General features: G+C 42.5%; 1 protein-coding gene across 1 annotated transcript in view; it reads left to right on the forward strand.

Annotated features, from left to right (window-relative positions):
• Positions 1–20,455, forward strand: part of Ppp4r1 (protein phosphatase 4, regulatory subunit 1) — a gene marked incomplete at its 5' end in the record, with an annotated part of 39,287 nt that overhangs the window by 6,857 nt on the left and 11,975 nt on the right. The window contains 7 exon segments of the mRNA XM_013515377.1: positions 3,410–3,552; positions 4,120–4,266; positions 6,971–7,078; positions 7,222–7,287; positions 7,907–8,065; positions 10,440–10,567; positions 16,988–17,496. Coding sequence (XP_013370831.1) covers positions 3,410–3,552; positions 4,120–4,266; positions 6,971–7,078; positions 7,222–7,287; positions 7,907–8,065; positions 10,440–10,567; positions 16,988–17,496 — 1,260 coding nt within the window.

The following is a 20,455-nucleotide window of genomic DNA, read 5'->3' on the forward strand; positions in this document are numbered from 1 at the left end:
AAATAAATAAATAAAAAATAAAAAAAATAAAAAGAAATCTAGCTGATAGTCTTAATGCTATTTCAGTTCTTCCTACTATCGTTGCTATTGAGAAATTTACTAGTGTTTACTAGTGTTCAGTGACAGTAGTTTACTAGTGTTACTAGTTACATTTTGTGTTTTTGTTTTGGTCACTCTCATCCTCCCTGGGAAAAAATCCCCAACAGTTGGGAAGCATAAAGGATTGACTTACTTTGGTTCATATTTTCAGCCCATAGTTGGCCAACTCCAGGGCAGGAAGGCTTGGTGGAAGGCACGGCAGAGGAAAACTGCTCACCTGGTTGCAGCCAGGAAGCAGAGGGGAGGAGCCTGGGAGAGTCACCGTTCCAGGTCATACCCCGCTGGCCGCTGGAACCCAGGCCCCACCTGACGCCACGCCAGCCGTAGTGTCCCCGTCGTTCAGTCCCCGTCCTGCCACTGAGTGATATGAGCTCTGGGGGCATCCAGGTGTAAATCGGGGCCGTAGGTACTCTTGTTTCCTCTTTCCTCTTGCCTTTAGAATCCCCTCTCCTTGCTGTCCTGCAGTTGCATTGTGCTATGTTTAGGTGCAAATTTATTGCACTCAGGATTTGCTCTACTTCTTGAATTTGACAATTCTTGTTTTTTCATTCTCCGTCTTAAAATCTTTTTTGTTTTGAGTAAGTTTTGTTCATATGGTTGAGGATGTAGAACTTGTGTTAGGTAAGTGTATTTTTCATGGCTTTAACTGTTCTTGCTTTTCAGTCCTTTGTCTCCCGTCTGCTTTTGACTGTTGAATTGTACATTGCTATGAACCCCCCTTTTTTTCATTTTTAAGAGTGCTCAGTATTAAAATCGCTCTGTTGCGTCTTACTCTTTTTGCTGATGAGAGATCCTTTCCTTGTCTTCTTCGTAGTTTGGATTATGAGTTCATTAGTGGGGCTTCACAGGAGTTTGGTGCTTGGTTCAGCCTTCACTGTGGCTTGGAGTTGTTCTACATGTGTAGGGCTATTAGCAGGTAGGGGTCATTTTATGCTGATTTGGCGGTGTATATGTGGCATGGATGTGCTTTCACTGGTTGTGTGGGAACAGGCAGTTCTCAGCTGCTTGGATGTGTAAATTGGGAACCAGTTGGAACTATATGCATATGCCTGGGGTTTCTTTTTTGACCTCAGGCTTGCCAGGCAAGCACTTAAGCCACTGAGCTATACCCTCGGCCCTGCCTGGAGTTTCAGAAATAATACATTAGAAGCAGGAATTTTTTAAAAAATATTGAGTATTACAACAAACTTATATGAACTGTAAGTTTTACAGCCTCAGGAAATTTCTCAAAGGGAAGAGAGGTTCCTATAATAGGAATACAGGTCAAAAAGTAGAACCAGCAGCCTAGAAATCCTCTCAGTGCTCCTCCTGACTTCTCCCTCCTCCCTCTGCCCCACAGGTAAGCGCCATCTGACCACTGAAAGTACAGATTAGTTTGCAGGTTTGAACTTTATCATTCGTTTCTTTTGTGCACAATGTTCTTTGTCCTCTTCAAGAAAGTTTTCCCTACCTCAGAGTCATTAATATTTTTCATGCATTATTGAATCTAAAGTGTATTTTCGCTTTTGACTAAAGTCTGTGTTCCATGTGGAATTCTTTTTTTATTAAATTGACAAAAGCTGTGTATATTGTGTATAATGTGATGCTTCTAGAATTTATTCTTGTGTGTTACATGAAGTAGGAGACACATTTCATTCTTTGTTTTTAAATATGGGTAGCCAGTCACCATGCACCATTTGTGTAAGAAGCCTTGTATCTTTCTTTCCCTCTTGGAACAACTCTCTTGTCCAGATGTGCACCTTTTGTCTCTGGACTGTGCTCTGGTTCCATTGGTCTTTTTGTTGAACCAGAACCTTTTCATGGGATTAAAGATTGAACCCATGGCCTTCAAACTGAGCTATGTCCTCAGCCCTTTAAAAAAATTTTTTTAGATGGGATTTCACTAAGTCACTAAGTTAAGTTGCCCAGGCTGTGCTCACACTTGAGGTCCTCCTGCCTCAGTCTCCTAGAGTGCTGGAATTACAGATGTATGCCACCACATCTGACTCTGAGCATAACTTTGAACAAATGTTACAGTATTTCATTTTTAGCTGAAACTGAAGCTGTGTGCTCCTTTTGCTTTTAAAAAATACATGGAAGTAATTAGGTCAGTGTTAACTTTGCAAATTCAGAATCATGAGAAAAAAATTAGGCCTATATATCTGTTTTCAAATTAGTGTTTTTATTTTTCAAAGCCAGAAGTAAGTAGTACTGCTTACTTTACATGGTACAACAACTTCATAGAAATTCCAAATGCTAAGATTCTTAGTTTTATAAACTGTTAATGTGTTTTGTATTGATAGCCATATTCATTTCTGTTTGTTGAGATGTGAAATTACATTGAACATACTCATACATACTTACCTGCAGATAACTTTAGTAATGTAGTCCTGATGAAATGACTTATTACTAATAATTTGTGTGTGTTTCTTCATGTGTTTTGATCACTTACCTGTCTTCCATGAATTGCCTATTCAGTCTTTTTCTTTCCTATATTTGAGCAATGAGCCCTTTGTATATTTGACCTATTAATACCATGCTATGAAAAAAAAGTACTATGTGCAGATTTTTTCTCCTAGGCTATTTGACCTTTTAGCTAGTAGGGTATCTGTTACCTGGAGTGAAGTTTTTGTAAAATGAAATCAGTGGGAGTTTTTTTGTCTTCTCACCTTCAGGTTGGACATTTCTGAAAGTATCTTTCAGTGCTTTAAGGGGTTTAAGTTTGGAACTTCGTTTCACTGGAATTGATGGGTGGGTTGCAGTATGGCTCTTTACTCTTCCTTCACCTAATTAGCTAATTTTTCTTTTATTATATATCAGGCAGTTGATCGTTTTGAAACCCAGACATCTGAAATATCTGCATCTCTGTCACATGTAAATTTGCCATCTGCCCTTGGGTCTTTTCAGGTTTTTAAAAATTACTTTGAAAAGCCGTTTATCTCCATTAATGTTCATTCTGTGTTTTAGTCTTAGTCAAGTCTGGTTGTAAATCTAGGTAGACTCCGTTGAGGTTGCAGCCAGCCCTCACATTTTGTCCTGTCTAGGAGGTTTTAAATCCTGGAGTTCACAGACGGTTCCTGTCATAGCGGCGGTGTAAATATGGGTCAGATGTGTTCACTGTAGGAAGGTGCACACCGAGTGGCAGGACCTCAGGTGGCGTGGGCTCCTCCTTGCCCTCCTGGGTTGCCAGTGCGTAGGTGTGCAGACACCTCAGGGCTAGAGCTTGTTCTGTGCTGAGTGAAGGCGCAGGGCCCCGGGCTGCCCAGAAGGCGAGGGCCTGCTGTTGTGAGAGGGTGCGTCCCCTCACGTCATGTTGCTGCTGTCTCCCCAGAGCCCACGGTGCGCGCAGAGCTGATGGAGCAGGTGCCACACCTCGCGCTGTTCTGCCAGGAAAGCCGGCCTTCCATCCCCTGCGCCTTCTCCAAGTACTTGCTGCCCGTGGTGGTGCGGTATCTCGCAGATCAGAACAACCAGGTGAGAGTGCTGTGTTCTGAAGAGTAGCCTCACCGGAGCCATCTTATGTGGTTGTGTCTCTCTCTTGTTGTAGGTGTCCTGAGCGTCTGACAGACGAGGTCCCTTGCATGCCACGGTTGGAAACCCTGGTCCTTGCATTCTGACGTGGCACCTCCTAGATGCCCCTGGGAGTGTTACCTGTGAGACATCCTTACAAGGATGGCTTCTGTGTTCCACTTCATCTCCCACCGCAGGCAGTTTTGGTTACCTAGTTACAAAGACTGTTACTCTGTAGCTGTTGGAAAAAGCCGCAAATATTTATTTGCAAGGTTTTAACAAGTCATGAATTCCTTTAAATTGAAATGAGAAATCTTCAGATTTATAAAGATCTATTTTTTCTTTTTTTTGTTTTTTCTTTTTCGGTACTGGGAATCGAACTCATGAACTTGCGCTTGCCAGGCAGGTGCTGTGCCGCTGAGCTAAATCCCCAGCCCCAGATTTATAAAAATCAAGTGATAGAGTTCTGTTGTTATCAGGTATATCTTTTGTTTATACTGTCGTCATCCCCTCTGCCCTTTTCTCCTGTAGGTGAGGAAAACAAGCCAGGCGGCTTTGCTGGCTTTGCTGGAGCAGGAGCTGATTGAACGCTTTGATGTGGAGACCAAAGTGTGCCCTGTCCTCATAGAGTTGACTGCGCCTGACAGCAACGATGACGTGAAAACAGAGGCTGTGGCTGTAAGTAGGACAGCATTTTCTATGTAGTTGTAGCAGGCAGAATACATTCATCACCTGTCAGGAGAGCCTGTCTCATGTAACACATTCCTGATGAGGTAGCCACAAATTGTTAAATCTGAAATACAGTGCAGCTAGGCAGGGACACTGAGGCTTATGAGGAAAAAGGTGACCTCCACACAGTTAGACAGTAGTAAGGAACTGTAAATGCATTATTTTGTCAAAATGGAAAAATAAGATGTGTACCACAAGTGCCGTTCAACACCATTTGAATGCCTTCAATTGCTGCTAAGTGTTTTTCTAGACACTAGATGAGGACAGCAGAAGTGAAAGACACAGGGCGTGGTTCCTGCCCGTACTGTGATGTTTGTGAGAACAGTCGTGCGAGTAATCAGCAGTAATTATTAAACCAGTATGCAGATTGTTAAGCCATTGTGCACATAGTGAAGTCAAGGTGAATAGTAGGTTTTATGGTGTTTTTTTTTAATACATGGTTAGCAAATATTCTAAGTATTCAAAGGCCATGATAAATAAATAGGGCATGAGTTAGAGTGTAGTAGTATCTGTTGTGATGCACATCTGTGGTACTTGAGTTCAGATATTAAGAATTCCGATAGTAAATTAGGAAAGTGATAAATTGATCTGAAAATTATTCAAATCTGTGTGGATAGTGAGCATTCACCCTTTATACCTAAAGTACTAAAATTGTATCTTCGTTGCTATTAAAAAAATTGCACTCAAATGTTATGGTGCTTCTTGATCATAAATTAGATGATACCTCTAGTTAGTTTCTCTTGAAAAGTTTCCTGATTTTTTTATTTTTAGATAGTTACCAGTAAATAAATGTAGATTTTTTTTTTTTCTCAGTGATTTATTTTGTTTTATTTTTTGAGACAAGGTTTTTCTGTGTAATTTAGGTTGGCCTTGAACTCACTATGTAGCCCAGGCTGGCCTCAAACTCATGGTGATCCTTCTGCCTCAGCCCCCGCCCCCCCAATGCTAGGGCTACAAGCGTGCGCTACCATGCCTAGCTCAGTGGTATTTTTACTGAAGTGAAATTTACATAACAAAATTAGTCATCTTAAAAGTATACTGTTCAGTCAATGACTGCTTCTGCCTAAATTTAAAGCATCGTTAGAACTTCCTCGGTAAGAAATCACAGTGGGCATAACTGCTGGTTTATATTAAGCAGAGCTGAACTTTGCTGTATTACAATTTTTGATAAGATTTAAAAGTAACAAAACATTCCAGTACAAGACTGCCCAGCACTAGTATGCCGCTTAACAATTGGCTTGTGTTTGGCATGGTGTGCTTTGCATTGGCTCCCACTTAGTCCCTTTTTTAGGAATAATTCATACTAATAAATTCAGTTGTCCTAGGTGAGTGATACAGTATAACTTGGTGTTTTTAACTAGGTTTTGGGTAACGGTTATTCCAATAACAAAGCTGGCCTTGGGTCTTAGAAAATGTACATAATATCAGCAGTTCTGATGATACTGAGATTTGGTTAGGCATTGTGTTGAATCTGTAGATCAGTTTGAGGGGAGTTGCAAGCCTCAGTGTATGAACATGATACATCTCTCCGTTTATGTATTTATTTATATTGTCATTGTTCTATAATATTTGGGAGAAACATCTTACATGTATTTTTCTAGATTTCCTGTTTTTTAACATTATTGTGAAACTTTTAAAAGCATTCTAGTTTTTATTGCTAGTAGAAACAGTAGATTTTTAATGTTCCAATATATATCCTGTAGCTTTCTTTTTTTTTTTTTTTTGGTCTTTTTGAGACAGGGTCTCAGTATGCAGTTCAGGCTGGCCTTGAGCTCACTTTGTAGCCCAGGCTGGTCTCAAACTCGCAACGATTCTCCTGCCTCAGCCTCCCAAGTGCTGGGATTACAGGTGTGCGCCACCACGCCATGCTCTTGCAGCCTTCTTAAACCCACTTATTTGTTCTGGTGGCTTCGTTATAGATTCCTTGGGATGTTCTATGTAGACAGCATGTCATGTACGAATAAAGCGCACTTTCTTTCTTCCCTTTCTGTGTGCCTTTTACTTTGTATTGTCATACTTCTCCAGTTAAGGAATAGGTATAGTTGGTAAACGATGATAGACCATCACTGTGCTGAGAGCTGCTCTGTAGCTTTTATATTAGCTGTACATGAAGTGTGAGGGGAGTATAGTTCAGTAATAGAGAGCTCATTTCCCTGTGAAGTTAATCCTCCTCACTTAGGTGGAGCTGTGTCCTGGCTTTCCTTGAACTGAAACTGCAGAATTAGGTCACAGTTTGATTTAATATGGTGCTGTGCGGGGCACGGCTGCCTGTGTGTGCAGTCTGCTCTGCAGTGCAGGGATATTCAGTCCAGATCCTCTACAACAGTCACTGTAAAAAATAGAGTTTTGTTGTTGACTTTTAACGTTATCAGCAAAATTATTAACTAATGATGATTAAATAATGTGGACTGAAATGAAATTTTTAGAATTTTCTGTGGGTTTTCTTTATTTTTGGTATGTATCGGTTAATTTTACTGGTATCACTTAGTATCTGTTTTTGTTTCCTTCTTGGAATATGATAGAAAAATGTAATAATTGGCTAGGGGTGTGTTTTGTGATACATGTATAACAGTGCCACATCCTAGTGTTGATCTGAGTTATTGTAATTGAGAAAGCCTTAAAGATAGTTGCAGTGCTCCTTTCCCTGTTGTAGATAATGTGCAAGATGGCGCCCATGGTTGGGAAGGACATCACGGAACGCCTCATCCTCCCTCGCTTCTGTGAGATGTGCTGCGACTGCAGAATGTTCCACGTTCGGAAGGTATTGTGAGAGTCCCTTGCCTTCTGTTTAAGAGCATAGAGTTCTCACGGGTAGTGTACTGATGTGTGAAATGTAATAGATTATTTTTAAGGAACTCCATGTATCTTAATATTTTGAAATACCAGTGATGCTTTTGTTGTCAGGTCTGTGCCGCCAATTTTGGGGATATTTGCAGTGTCGTTGGCCAGCAAGCCACTGAGGAAATGTTGGTAAGCACAGCAAGTACAAAAACGTAAGCAACGTAGTGCGTGCAGCCTGAAATGCATTCACCCCGAGATTGTATTAGCACAACCCACGATTTTAGACAAGAAAGGTGGCAATGACTTGAATTTTAGAAGTTTAAATTTGGGTAATCTGGGCACTTGAACTGTGCTTTGCTAATGACAGTTGGTGAAGCACAGAATTATTTTTACTTTTACTACTTCTATTAAGTAAGTCAATTGTGATTTTTTGAGTTGAACCTTACTTTTATTGTAACCCTCGAGTTTTTGGTGGCACATTCCATCCACAGCCAATTAGTTCTGAGTATACTGCATGCGACACGTGTGATTGGCACTCTCAGGTCGCACTGTCACGAGTGTCTGCAGTGTCTGTGGAGTGTAAGGTACAGGCTGTTGGGTGACACGGAGCTCCATTTGTGGGGAGTGTTTTTGTGTTTGTATAGTGAATTATGAATTAGATGTAGTTTATTAAAAATTACTAAATATTAGTGTTAAAGAATTTCCTACTTAAGAAAACCCATTGTTTAAAAGACTGTGGAACAGGAAATGGAAGCAAAGTTGCCACAGAGCCCTGTCCGTGTGACTAACACAACCTCCTCTGGCATAGCTGCCCAGGTTTTTCCAGCTTTGCTCTGACAATGTGTGGGGAGTCCGCAAGGCGTGTGCCGAATGCTTCATGGCAGTCTCATGTGCAACATGTCAAGAAATCCGACGGACCAAGTTATCAGCACTGTTTATTAATTTGATCAGTGATCCTTCACGTTGGGTATGACTGTATATCATTCTTATAAAATTATACTTTTTGGGGCTGGGGATTTAGCTCAACGGCACAGCGCCTGCCTAACAAGCGTGAGGTCGTGAGTTCAATTCATGGTACGGCGGGGAGGGGAATAAATGAATAAATAAAATTATACTTTTGAGTATTTTAAAGTAAACATTTCATAATTTCAGAAATAGTTTATGCCTGACATGGTGAAACGCTCCTGTGATCCCGGGTATTCAGGAAGTTGAGGCAGTATGATTGTAAATTTGGGCAACTGAGTGAGACTCTGTCTCAACAATGGAACAAAAAGTGGCCAGGGACATGGCTCAGTGGGAATGTGCTTGTCTAGTGTGCACCAGGCCCCGGGTTCAGCTCACCTTACTGCTAACTAAATAGATGCATATGTTGTGATTCAGGTTATGTTACTGTCAGTTCATACTTTGGAGACTAGACAGTAGAAAGACTCCTGTATCAGGAGTTTGTTTCTGGTAACTGGACACTGTTTCCTTGTGAGCACGAATTGCGCAGGTCTTCCCTCATTGCTGTGCTGTGTGATTGTCACTGGCTTAGATGCTGACCTCGTGTTGCTAGGTGATGTAATCCGGGTGGGGGACACCTGGACACACTGCCCTGCTCCTGCTGTGAGGCTCACTTCCGCTGCTAGTGATCTGTTAAGGGTCTTTGCATTCATGCCGTAAGAGAGCTGCTCTGTAGCTCTCTTACATGACTTTGCTGGGTTTTTGTTACCATAGTAATAATTTATTACTACTTCATAATGGCTTCGTAAAAGGAGTTAGGAAATGTTCCCTCCTCTTCTCTTTCCCTCATTTTCTGTTTCTTCTAGTTCATGAGGAATTGGTATTATTTTTTCTTTAAATCTTTGATAGAATCTTGTGGTGAAGCCACTTGGGCCTGGGCCTTTCTTAGTGGGTGGTTTTAATTTTTTCTGACTTTAATTGGTAACAAGCTGAGAGATAATACAGTATCCAGAGTATAATAAATTCATACATGTAACTGGGTTTTTTTGGTACTTGGAATGGAACACAGGACCTTGTGCTTGCCAGGCAGGCACTGTACTGCTGAGCTATATCCTCAGCCCATGCATGCAATTTTAAAAGTAACCTTTGTATGTTTTGTGAAACGAATGCTTGTTGCCTTACAAAGGGTAAAATGATTCTTGTGTTTATTTTGTCCTGTGAAGCATGTAATTCTAGCCTTTTAAAAATCTAACTGAGACTGGGCTTGGTGGTGCGTGCCTGTAATCCCAGCACCTGGGGAGGCTGAGGGAGGAGCATTGCCCTGAGTTCGAGGCCGTGTGTGAACGTGCTGTTTTATTTTGAGGCAGAGTTTGGGGGAGTCCTTATAGCTAGGCTGGGCTTGAACTTGGGAGCCTCCTTCCTCAGCATTGTGGGGTGTTGGGATTACGAGTGTGCACTACCATGCCCAGCTCTAGTGTTTTAACGTTGATCTAGAAATACTAGAGAAGCGGGGCTGGGGATTTAGCTTAGCGGCAAAGCACCTGCCCGGCAAGCGCAAGGTCGTGAGTTCAGTTCCTGGTACCGGAGAAAAACAAAAAAAAAAATAAAATAAATAAAAAATAAATAGAAATACTAGAGAAGCAAACACGAAGTGGGCTTCTGTAAGCAGCCCTCCCACATGGCATTCACGGGTAACAGCGCTGTGTCCCTCTGGTCTGCGGAGACACCTTGCAGTGCTGTTGCGGATGGACTTGTGCTCCCTGCCTGGAAACCTTCAGTGGGTGGAGCACATCTTGTTGGCTTTCTTGCCATTATTTTCTGTTTGGTCATTTTGGCTTTCATTATTTTTTTCCCTTGGGGTAAAAAAGATTTGTTTTTAAAGATATACCATAGGCAAATATTACAAGATCTCATATTTAGATTATGATGATTTAAATATATAAATGCAGAATAACAATTGAAAGTAAAGGAGAAAAACTAATTTGTAAAGATTTTTAAATCTCAGCTGAAAAATGATTTATAGTTTAGCATCTGGGATTCTTTTAGAAAAGCTTTATTATTATCCCAAACATACTTCAACTTTGGTATATAGGAAGTAGATGATTAAATATGGGGATAGATGTGTGTTTAAAAAAAAAAAAAACTTCTGCAGAGTGGGGTGGTGCACACCTCTAATCCCAGTACTCTGAAGCTGAGGCAGGAGAATCACAAATTTAAGCTCAGCGTAGATAACTTAGCAACTTAATGAGACCTTGTCTCAAAAAATAAGAGCTGAAGATGTAGCTCAAGATGTAGCTCAAGATGTAGCTCATGAAGGCCTTATGGATCCAATCCCCATACCACCAAAAAACAAACAGCTCTTGTTCTTACATGATTGTCCTTCCTTCCTTCCTTCCTAGGTTCGCCAAGCAGCCTTTCAGTCCCTGGGACCTTTCATATCAACTTTTGCTAATCCATCTAGCTCAGGCCAGTATTTTAAAGAAGAAAGCAAAAGTTCAGAAGAAGATGTGTCAGAAGATAAAAATAGGTATAATTTTAAAACGTTGTTTTCAAAATTTACTGTTTGTGAGCATCAGTTCTGCAATTTTATATTCTTCTTGGAGTATTTACCATTTCTTTTAAAAGTAAAAACCGGTTAATATTTTCATAAAATTTTATTGATAAAAGATAAAAGTTATCTCTTCAGGTAGTTACATATTAAATTAGAAGATGCATATACTCTACTTAGCTTGATGTCTTTGCACACAGAAAACTAAATGGTAGATTTTATATTGTTTAAATAAGCTTATTTAATAAATTATTTACCTAGCAACTGTTCATTGATATTTAGAATATAAAAGATAATGCTTATACTCTTTAAACGTTTCTTAAAAATTTGTTATTAAGGAGTAAAGCCTAGTTTAAGGATTTTTTTTGCATATTGTCCATTTCTATTATTTTTCCTTTCAGTCAGTTAACAATGTGAAGTGGATTCTCTGCCTACAGAATAATTACAGTGTTTCATTTGAGGGATTGAGCATTTTAATGATTAGCCCTAAATTCATTTCCTTATTAACTAAAATATCACTTATATATTAATCTACGGTGCTAGCCAGATTTTTCAATAAAGCTTAAAAAGTCAACTCTGATACTTACTTTATAAAACTTTTTGCATTAAAAGTTTTCAAGTGAATTTTAGTTTTAAATGTATTCTTAGGGAAATAACTGTTTAGACCTTAAGCATGGGAATGTGCATAAAGTGTAAATTTTTGCACGTAAAGTAATTGGTCTGGGTACGTACTTTGGGAACGGTCCCTACTGCAATGCTTGAGATGACGTAGTGCCTTGTCCCTCCCTTGTCATGATGCTAACAGACGTTTTCTTCTGTAGGTCTTGATACTGTGATATTTGCTTTCTTGGTGTTTTGATTTGGCAGTTCTTCCTTTCTTCTCTGCTGCCTTGTTTTCCCTTTTTGCCTGTTCTCCTCCTGTCCTGCTGAATAGCCAAACAAACGCGAGGTACTGTTTTTTGTAAAGGAAGAAACCTCATTCTCTAACCCTGTCTTCCTCACAAGCAAAGTCTTGGTTCTTTTGAAAACAGCTGCTGGAAGGAGCTTGACACAAATGATGGGGGGTGGAAATGTTACGTTTTTCATTTTTGAAGTTGGCATACTTTACTATTGATTTAAGTGTACCAAAGACTGTGTAACTTACTTTGAAATGTAGAGAGGGCCTCGGAAGTGCAGGCCTAACACAGAGAGCCTTGTAGGACAGGGTCTGCACAGGGCCAGCTGGTAAATATTACCACCATCTCGGTATCGAACAGCCGAGGCATGGCACAGATGGAGGGCTTGGCTGTGTTCTAGTGAGACTTGTGAAAGCCTGTCCATGGGCTGTTAAGGCCACATTTGCTGACTGGCCCTGTGTTGGAAGAACTACTTAAACGTAGTTTAATTCCTCAATTCTTTATGTGCTATATGTCTCATGGCCAGGTCAGTGCAATTTATAGCATCAGGTGTTCGCTGTAGCACCAGGCGTTACTGAGTTGTGTGGTGCAGGGAAGAGAGCCCCTGGCTAAGGAAGGAGTTGTGTTCAATACTGTGAACATTTTTGTACACATTGTCTTCTAGCATCATAAAGGAGGGGTCCTGCATGCTATTAACAGTCAGCACCCCCCACCCCAAACACAGCACTAGCTTTGGTTTCTAAGCTACCTTAAAGCTGCTGTGCTGTTATGTTGATTGATTGCTTTTGCACACTTCACTGAGCACCTACTCTGAACCACCATAAATGGAAAAGCTGCAGCTTGGCCCCTGGTCCTGAGGTCCTCTCAGCTTCTTAGAATTCCAGTTTCTCAAGTGAATGGAAGCAAGCACATCTTTGACCCTACGTGCCCACCGCCACTTGTTCATTGCATAGCATTTCATGCTGGCCTCAGACCCTAGTGTCCTAAGAACTGAATGACTGCAAACATCTGAATTGACCAGGTTTATCTTTTACTCACCTCATCAGGCTTATTCCTGCTTTTTCTAGCTACTTTCAGAAAGAGAATTAAATGTTCAGACTTGCAAAGTGTAAAATAAGCTTTCTCTTACATTTATTAGAGTTATGTTGGCCTTTAAATGCACTGAGTTCTTTGGTTCTTCCTGCCTTTGTCCTTGCTGCCCTGTTTGGGAAGCTGTCCTGTTCTGTCTCTACCTTCTTTGGACAAAGGCAACAGCAGTGTGGGCACTCCTGCGGGTCACTTCTCCCAGAGCCCTTTCCTGCTTCCCGGGGAACTCGAGAGTTTTTTGTCTTTGCTACCAGCAGCCCTGGGACTAGAGCCCTCAGCTTTAATCGTGTCTTAATTGTGTAATTCTGTGTGTTGTACAGCAGGCTGCAGTGGGCTAGGTCTAGTTTTTATCGTTGTTTATACTAGCACCTTTGCTGGGCCTGGCACATAGTTGGCATTTATTAATCTTAAATAAATTATCTGAAAAACAGTACATTTGATTTCAAAAACCTTAACTGAACCACTTGTCTGTTGCGCTTACTGCTGTGTATGCAAGAATGAAATTGGTTGTTACTGGCACACACCAACAGTTACACCCCAGCGGGGTAACCCTGTGCTTGATGGAGCTAATATGCAGGACAGTGCTCGCACGCTGTGTCCTGGAGTGTTCTTTGCTTCCTCTCTGAACCCAGTGCTCTTGAGCTAGACTTCCTCGGGCTCATCTTCTGCTTGAAATACCTGAATTGTGTCTTCTGGATACCAGAGCCTCTCTGGGGCAGCTCTGAGGATATCACCTGGAAAGACAGTGAAGGTTCTTGTTGAGAGAAACTTCTAGGGGGCCCTGCCGCCTCTCCAGGGGCCCTGTGTGCAGGGCTCTGGTCTCCTCGGTTTCACAGGCACAGGTGCCTTGGATAACAGCGCCTAGAGGTCTGGCAGGAGAAGACCTGAGGGTTTGCCATTCCGTAGCTTGGTGTACACTGACTAACCTACCTTTGGGAAAATCGGGTTTTAGAGAATTTACACTTTTGACAGTTTGAAGCCATGAATGCAGTAATTCTTTCCAGAATTTAATACCAGGGAAAAACCTTTGCATGCCCTGTATTTCTCTCTTAAAAGCCATACTGTGAGTTTGATGTTTGGACATACTCCTAAGTTTGCATTTTTTAGGTGAGTAGAAAAACTTGTTCAGTCATCTCCATGGGATTTTGTTGCTAAGAAGATTGAAATTTAACCTTCATGTTGGTGAGACAGTGATCAGAGAACTCAATCCCCTAGAATAATTTTACATTCTGGACAGCCATTTAGTTATGGCTTTTTTATGTGTTTTAAATGGAAGTTCCTTAAATTTGTCAGATAATAAATAAAGTCTTTTATGCTTTACCCTTTTGTTCTTCTCCATCCTCTTACTTTAAAATAATTTATTTGAATGATTTTAGAAAAACTACAGAAATATAGAAAATTACAGAAAGAATCTCATACTCCCTTTATTCAAATTTGTCAAATACTATTTTACCACATATGCCTTACTGTTTTTCTAAACTCTGTGAGAGTAAGTTTTGAACAGGATGTGCTTTTTACCTCTTACATATTTCAGTGTGTATTTCTTGAGAACATAGAAAGTGGTACATAACTAACATTAAGAAATTAAAACTGAGTGTGGTGGTGCATACCTGTAATCCCAGCGCTCAAGGGGCTGAGGTAGGAAAATCACTATGGGTTCGAGGCCAGCCTGGGCTACATAGTGAATTCAAGGCCAGCATGGACTGCACAGTGAGATTCTGTCTCAAAAAACAAAAATAATAATAATTGATACATTATCTAATCTGTAGTTTATTCAAATTTCACCATAAACGTTCTGTATAAAAAATGGGCTTTTTAATAAAGAACAAATGGCTGGAAAATGCTACATTTGAAAGCACATTTATTTTGCAGAAGACCACTTGAGCTCTTCTTTGAGGGACAGGATCTTACGGGATACCTAGGGCAGAGCTCGCTTTGCAAGTGAGGGGTAGGTGGGGTAGGTGCGGCGTCCTGGCTCCCTGCAAGTGGTCTCGTAGGTGAGGGTGTGCAGGCCGTGTGCTCAGTTGTCACACAGTGGTGCTGTGTGCACACTAGAGCTGGACAGTTAGGGAACAGGAGGGAGACACCGGAACTGAAAATGCTGTCATTGTGTGGTATGTGTTCAGAGCATTTATGTACATTCCTATTTATCTATTTTAAAACTCTTCAGTAGGGCTAAGGATTTAGCTCGGTGGTGCAGTGCCTACCTGGGAAACACAAGGTCCTGGGTTCGATCTCTGGTACCAAAAAAAAAAAAATCAAAAATTTTCAGTAATCAGTATTTCCGCGAGTGTGCTTTGGAAAACAAGGTGAAAGTTAGGCCAAGGAGGAGCTGGGCCTCCTGAGTGTGCACAGCACATGGCGCTGCCTCCCTGGGGCCCCAGTCGCTGTGGACATCACTCTCCTTTCTCCTCGAGGGCCTCTGCTTCTCTGTCTTTTATGGTGTGTATTTGAAGGCACATGGCATTTAAGGAGACGTTAATTTTCCCCCGTAGTCACCTTACAAACTGCCATCCTTATCTCCCTCCATATTTCTTAAAACAAGGTGTCTCTTTGCCTAGTGATGTCCCCCGTGTGTGTTTTATGTTTTGCAGGGCTGGAAATGGAATCCAAGGCCTTTACATTTGGACTTTTTAAATTTTGAGACAGAATTTCGCTCACCCCCTTGTTCAGGCTGGGCTTGAACTTGCCATCTCCCTGCTTCAGCCTCCCAGAGTCCTGGGGATTACAGGCATTCCCCATCACATCCTGCTGCTGCTTATTCTGAGCTTGTGTTTTCTCCGCAGAGAGTATCTGATCAGTTATGCTGTCAGTGTCCCTGTCTCAGTTCTTCCATCTCTTCTAGCCTCTCTTCCTCAGCCTAAACACATGCCCCTTTTTACCATCCCTTTTATAAGAAAAATGCCTTCACTCTTTTCATTAGGGTGGTCCGGTTTTTCTTCGTTAATGTTTCTTACATCTTCGGGGAGTCAGTCCGTGCGCTCCACCTCTCCATTCTTCACCTCTTTCCAGTATCTCCTAGACATCACCATGTGGTTCTCCCCAGAGACCCAGCCCCGCCCTGCTGGAGCGTAGCTTCTCCATCAGACGTCCACTCCGGTTTCCTCTTTATTGGCACTGGCAGCGTCTGTGCGGTTGCCGCGGCCGCGGTCTGGATCTTCCCTGACTCCCCTTTTGTTTCTTGCCTGCAGTGTGAAGTGAGGCCCTGTGTGCTGTTGGCTTTGGCACCGCTGGGTGGTGTTCATGACTTCCGGAGCCCCAAGCGTGAGCATCTTGCCCTGGCTCGTCCAGAACTCCACCTCATGTTCTCCTCTGCTTCCAGAATGGTCTTGCAAAGGAACACATCTCTCATCTCCCACCACTCGTGGGAGAAGTTCCAGGGCACAGTGGACCCCGAGCCGTCTTCCCTTCTTGGGTGTCGCTGTGCTGCTCAGCACCGGGGATCGTTGTTTTCTGAGCACCATGTGGTGTATGGCGCCTGTCAATCCAGCCTCGGGGGCTGGGTCTTCCTCGTGTCCTTTTCTTCCCTCGGCCACGCAGGGACGTTTAATCAGCATTTCTGCCCCTGCTCAGCGTGCACCCTCCCTGCTTGCCGCCCTGTCTGGTGGGAATTCGTTTATTTGCCCGTTTCTTCTGTTCGCCCCTGACCATGATCTGAGCAAGATCTGCATCTCATTCACATTCAAAACTGATTTTATTTTCTGGCTCCTAGTAGGTGCTCAGTAAATGCTTAATTGAATAAAATAAAATATAGGATATACCAACAAAATGGATGGCAGTTAGTAATCAGTGGGTTTTAATTAGGAACTTGTACCCTTTGTCCTTAGCACCTAAGTCATTACTTCCTTTTTGAGAAGACCCTTGGGAGTAGAGATGAAAATTGTGGAAGAAAGAAAAATAATCCTTTATACTTTAACAGATTTTAATATATTTTGTGGGATACAAAGTATCTTTCATACAGTTGTATAGTTTTTTTCCTCCTTTTTCTTACATAAAAGCTTTATTTCAGCTTTCACTGTCTCATTGGAGCAGAGTGGTAATACAAAGAGTCCTGAAAATTATGTAAAATGTTTATGTACCTTAAGATGCACCATAAAGTTTTCTACTTCCTACTTTTTTCTCTAATTACCTAGTATTGAAATTAGCATGGTATTGTGAATCCCAGGATTCTTAAATGTTACCATCTCCACCCAGTAATAGTGCTTAGTATCTAGACTCCCGCTTGACAAGTGTTTACTTCTCTGAACACAAGACCTGGTGGAAAAAAGCAATATACACAATGTGCATGGACTGTGCCATCTCTGTATGGATAGTCTGTCATTGTAATACTTAACTCACCTAAAGTTACGTTCCAGTCATCATTTCCAGTAATCATTTTTATACTTCCATGTTGGTTTTATTTCTCCCAATGAAACAGTGAAAGGCTTGGAGATCAAGACACACCAGAGGACGTCCCTGCAGCCCTCAGTGTCCCTGGCCCTGGTGCCAGGCTGGAGTGCACCCTGGAGGACAGTGGAGCCGGAGCCCCGAAGGACTCTGCGCAGGAGCCGAGGGGCCCAGCAGACAGCCCTTCACTTTGTACTTTCTCCTCCGAGTCTCGTCCAGAAGCGCCTGGCGGTGACAAGGGCAGAAAGCCTGATGGCTGCAAGTCTGCACTCCAGCTGGAAGCTGGCACCGCGCAGGGCTCAGCCCTCCTGGATCAGGAATTGTACAACTCCTTCCATTTCTGGAGGACTCCGCTTCCTGAAATAGACCTGGACATTGAGCTGGAGCAGGACTGTGGGGAGAGCCTTGGCCTGGAGAGGCCAGAGGAGGGCCCTGAAGACCCCGAGCTGGGTTCTCCAAACATCAGCATGGCCACCAGGAAGGAGCTGGAGGAAATGATAGAAAACCTAGAGCCCCACATCGATGATCCTGATGTTAAAGGTAGGAAGCGTCAGTCAAGTTCTCAGTTCTGCAACTGATCTGCAAAGTGCTGCAACTTCGAAAAAAACGTTTTCCAGGCAAACTGCCGTCTTTTAAGATTGATGCATACACCTGTTAAAATCCCTCTCTAAAATGTTCACCATTATTCAGAGCTTTGTATTTGCAGTTTAAAATCTTGAGCCCTGCCCTGTTTTGTTCTGGATGGTGTTAGCCTTTCTATAAAATAGCAGACACAGTATTCTTATTTTTCAAGGAAAGACTGCTGTCTGCTGACAGTGGACACAGGTTTCTGTTTTCTGTGGAATGTGATGTTTTAAGAGCTGTTGGCTTACACGAGTCAGATTTGATTTTGTTGCTGTGTAACACACTCGTCACCCAGATGGCAGCACGTGGCGTGCGCCCTTCTCACATGAAGCCTCCCACTGCCCCTCAGCCAGCCTGCTTAGCTGTGATCTCACTTTTCTGGACCCCCCATAAATGGGATTCGGCAGCGTGTCTGATGTGCCGCCCCATGCAGCGTGTCTGACATAGGTCCTTATGACTGTGTGTACTGGCCATTCAGTTTTTCTGTCACTTGCTGAGCTAGGGTAGGAAAGAGACTGGGTGATTTCAGTAGGATACTCCAGTGTGTTTCTATGGAAGCATGACAGCTGTGCTTTTTATTTTATTCCTCACTTGTGGCCCTGTCATAGATTTTTACTCCCATGAGCCAGTTTTCTGCTTTTTGTGACAACTTGATGATAGAGCCAGTATTGAGGTTTTTATTTTGTTTGACCGAATCCTGCTGTAGTGTCCCTCTCTTCCGTGAGGAGAATCAAGCACAGAGAATCCCACCTACAGTGAGGGTTGGTTGTAGCAAGGACTTTGGATAAGTGTTCAATTTCTTCACAGTTTTCAGCTGTTCGTTACTGTAGTTAGCTTAAATTGTATAATGTGCATCAAACTTCAGTAACTGTCATATTTCATTTTTCTTAAACTCCTTTTTATCTCAGGTGAATTGCCAGCTAGTCTTCCAGCCTGTTCTGGGGGCCCTCATTGGATGACAGCACTGACTGGTTCTCTGGCACTGTATACATACTAACTGAAATACTGAATGAGCTGCTTTACGGCTTTTTAACAAATAAGCTAAAAATATTTTTCCATAGTTCGTTTTTTAAAGACCTGTGCATACATGGAAGTTTCAGAGTGACTGTGGTGGCGGAAGTGGCTAGTACTATGTACTGCGTGCCCTAGAACTGTACGCAGCGGAGAGGTTTCAGTATAAATACTGCCTGTGACGTCATCAGTTCTGTTTCTGACTCGGCTCTCGGGCTTGTACAGTGTAATTTGTTGCATCCTGTCTGTCTGTCTGAAGGTCTTCGGTCAGTAGCCCGAGGGGCCGGGGACGGTCCCAGGCGAGGAGTGCACAAACCCAGGCTCCTGTCCACCGCAGACGGGAGGACAGAAGGGGTCGCTGTGTTGGGCCGAGCTGTGGAGGCTGCAGAGCTCTGGAACATTTTCCTCTGTTGGGATTGGGGGATGTTAATCGTCCTAACTCAAGTAACTGCCTTGATCTTCCTCGCCTCAGAACGGGTTTTGACTTTATAGTGAGACTGACACAATTTGGTGGCCTTTTTCTTTTTAGTCTGCTATTGTAGGACAGTCATTTCCTTCAAACTCTACAAGACACTGTGTTTCTCAGAGGCAGAGCTTTTATCCCACACTGAGAGCTGAGCTCTGCCTGGGTATGCACCCCACTGCCTGTCAGGGTTTTCTGTGTCGTGAGGTGAGTGAGGGTCTTACAGGCAAAGCTGACGATTCGTCTGCCTAGAGAAGCCGCTCCAGGGCCTGGCACTAGTCTTTGAGACATGCTTTGGAAATCCACTGTCCCACTAATGATCCTAGCAGCTGTCTCAGAATAGCACCTAAGAGCCTGGTAAGAAAACCAGCAGCAGATTTCAGTGTTGCCTGCAGATGTATTTCTCGAATCCATTGCGCATCACTGTTTCCTAGGGTTTTGGTCTGTGTCGTAGGTACAAGGCAGGTAGGTAAACCCCTGTGCGCTGTCTCCCCGTATTCCTTGCGACAGTGCCTCACATTGAGAGCACAAGCTTCTTCCTCTTCTAGCGGGAGACTGGAGTCAGCACTAGGCTCCATCTTAGCTCATTTTCCGGAAGGAGGCACTGTGTTTTCCCCAAATAAGACCTAACTGGAAAATAGTCAGCCTTGAAAACCACAGGGCAAAAATGCCAGCCCCCTCAGCCTAGCCTTGCTTAGCAGCTGCCACTGTTCTCCAGGTGGGTCAGGTAAGGATCCGTGCATGTGTTCTCCTTGAGTCTTGTTGGCTTTGGATGGGGGACCTTGAAAGATACCAGAAAGGGGGCAGGGCAGAGTAACTGAAGGGTTTGTGCAGACAGCTCCTGGAGTTTTGAACAAGACGAGCGTACTCCCCGGAACACTCCATGAGCAGACACCCGCAATTGGCCCTGTTTACCAAAGAGTATGCGACTAGATGCAGCCTCCTTGTGTGTATGCCTGGTATTTAATGTACTTAGATCAGAGAAACTTTATGCCTGCTGTAGCTTATTAATAGGTTGTCTTAAGTAGTTGCTGATTATTTTGTTTACATACATTTTAATTAAAATTTTTTATATTTTGAAAATCAATCATTTCTGCAAGTTAATTGCTTGCATAAAATGCTAAGCAATATTTTTTGATAACTTATTTCTTTGGGGGCTGAATGGAAAATGCTTTTTCTCCATTCTCAATGTCTTTTATGAGGAAGGTAGTAATTGCCAGGTTAAGGAACCACTGCGTGGTAAGTTCTGATTTGCCAAGAGCCTGGCAGTGCTTGTAGGGGACCCCTGTGTTTGGGGCAAGGTAATGATTTCATTTTCAAAGAGTCAGAGCAGAGGTGGCGCTCGTGTTTGTTTTTAAGACAAAAGATGTTCATGTATGAGTTGTTTTATTCTAAACTAAA

This window comes from Chinchilla lanigera, unplaced genomic scaffold (assembly GCF_000276665.1).
Source record: "Chinchilla lanigera isolate Chin_1 unplaced genomic scaffold, ChiLan1.0 scaffold00001, whole genome shotgun sequence".
NCBI lineage: Eukaryota > Metazoa > Chordata > Mammalia > Rodentia > Chinchillidae > Chinchilla > Chinchilla lanigera.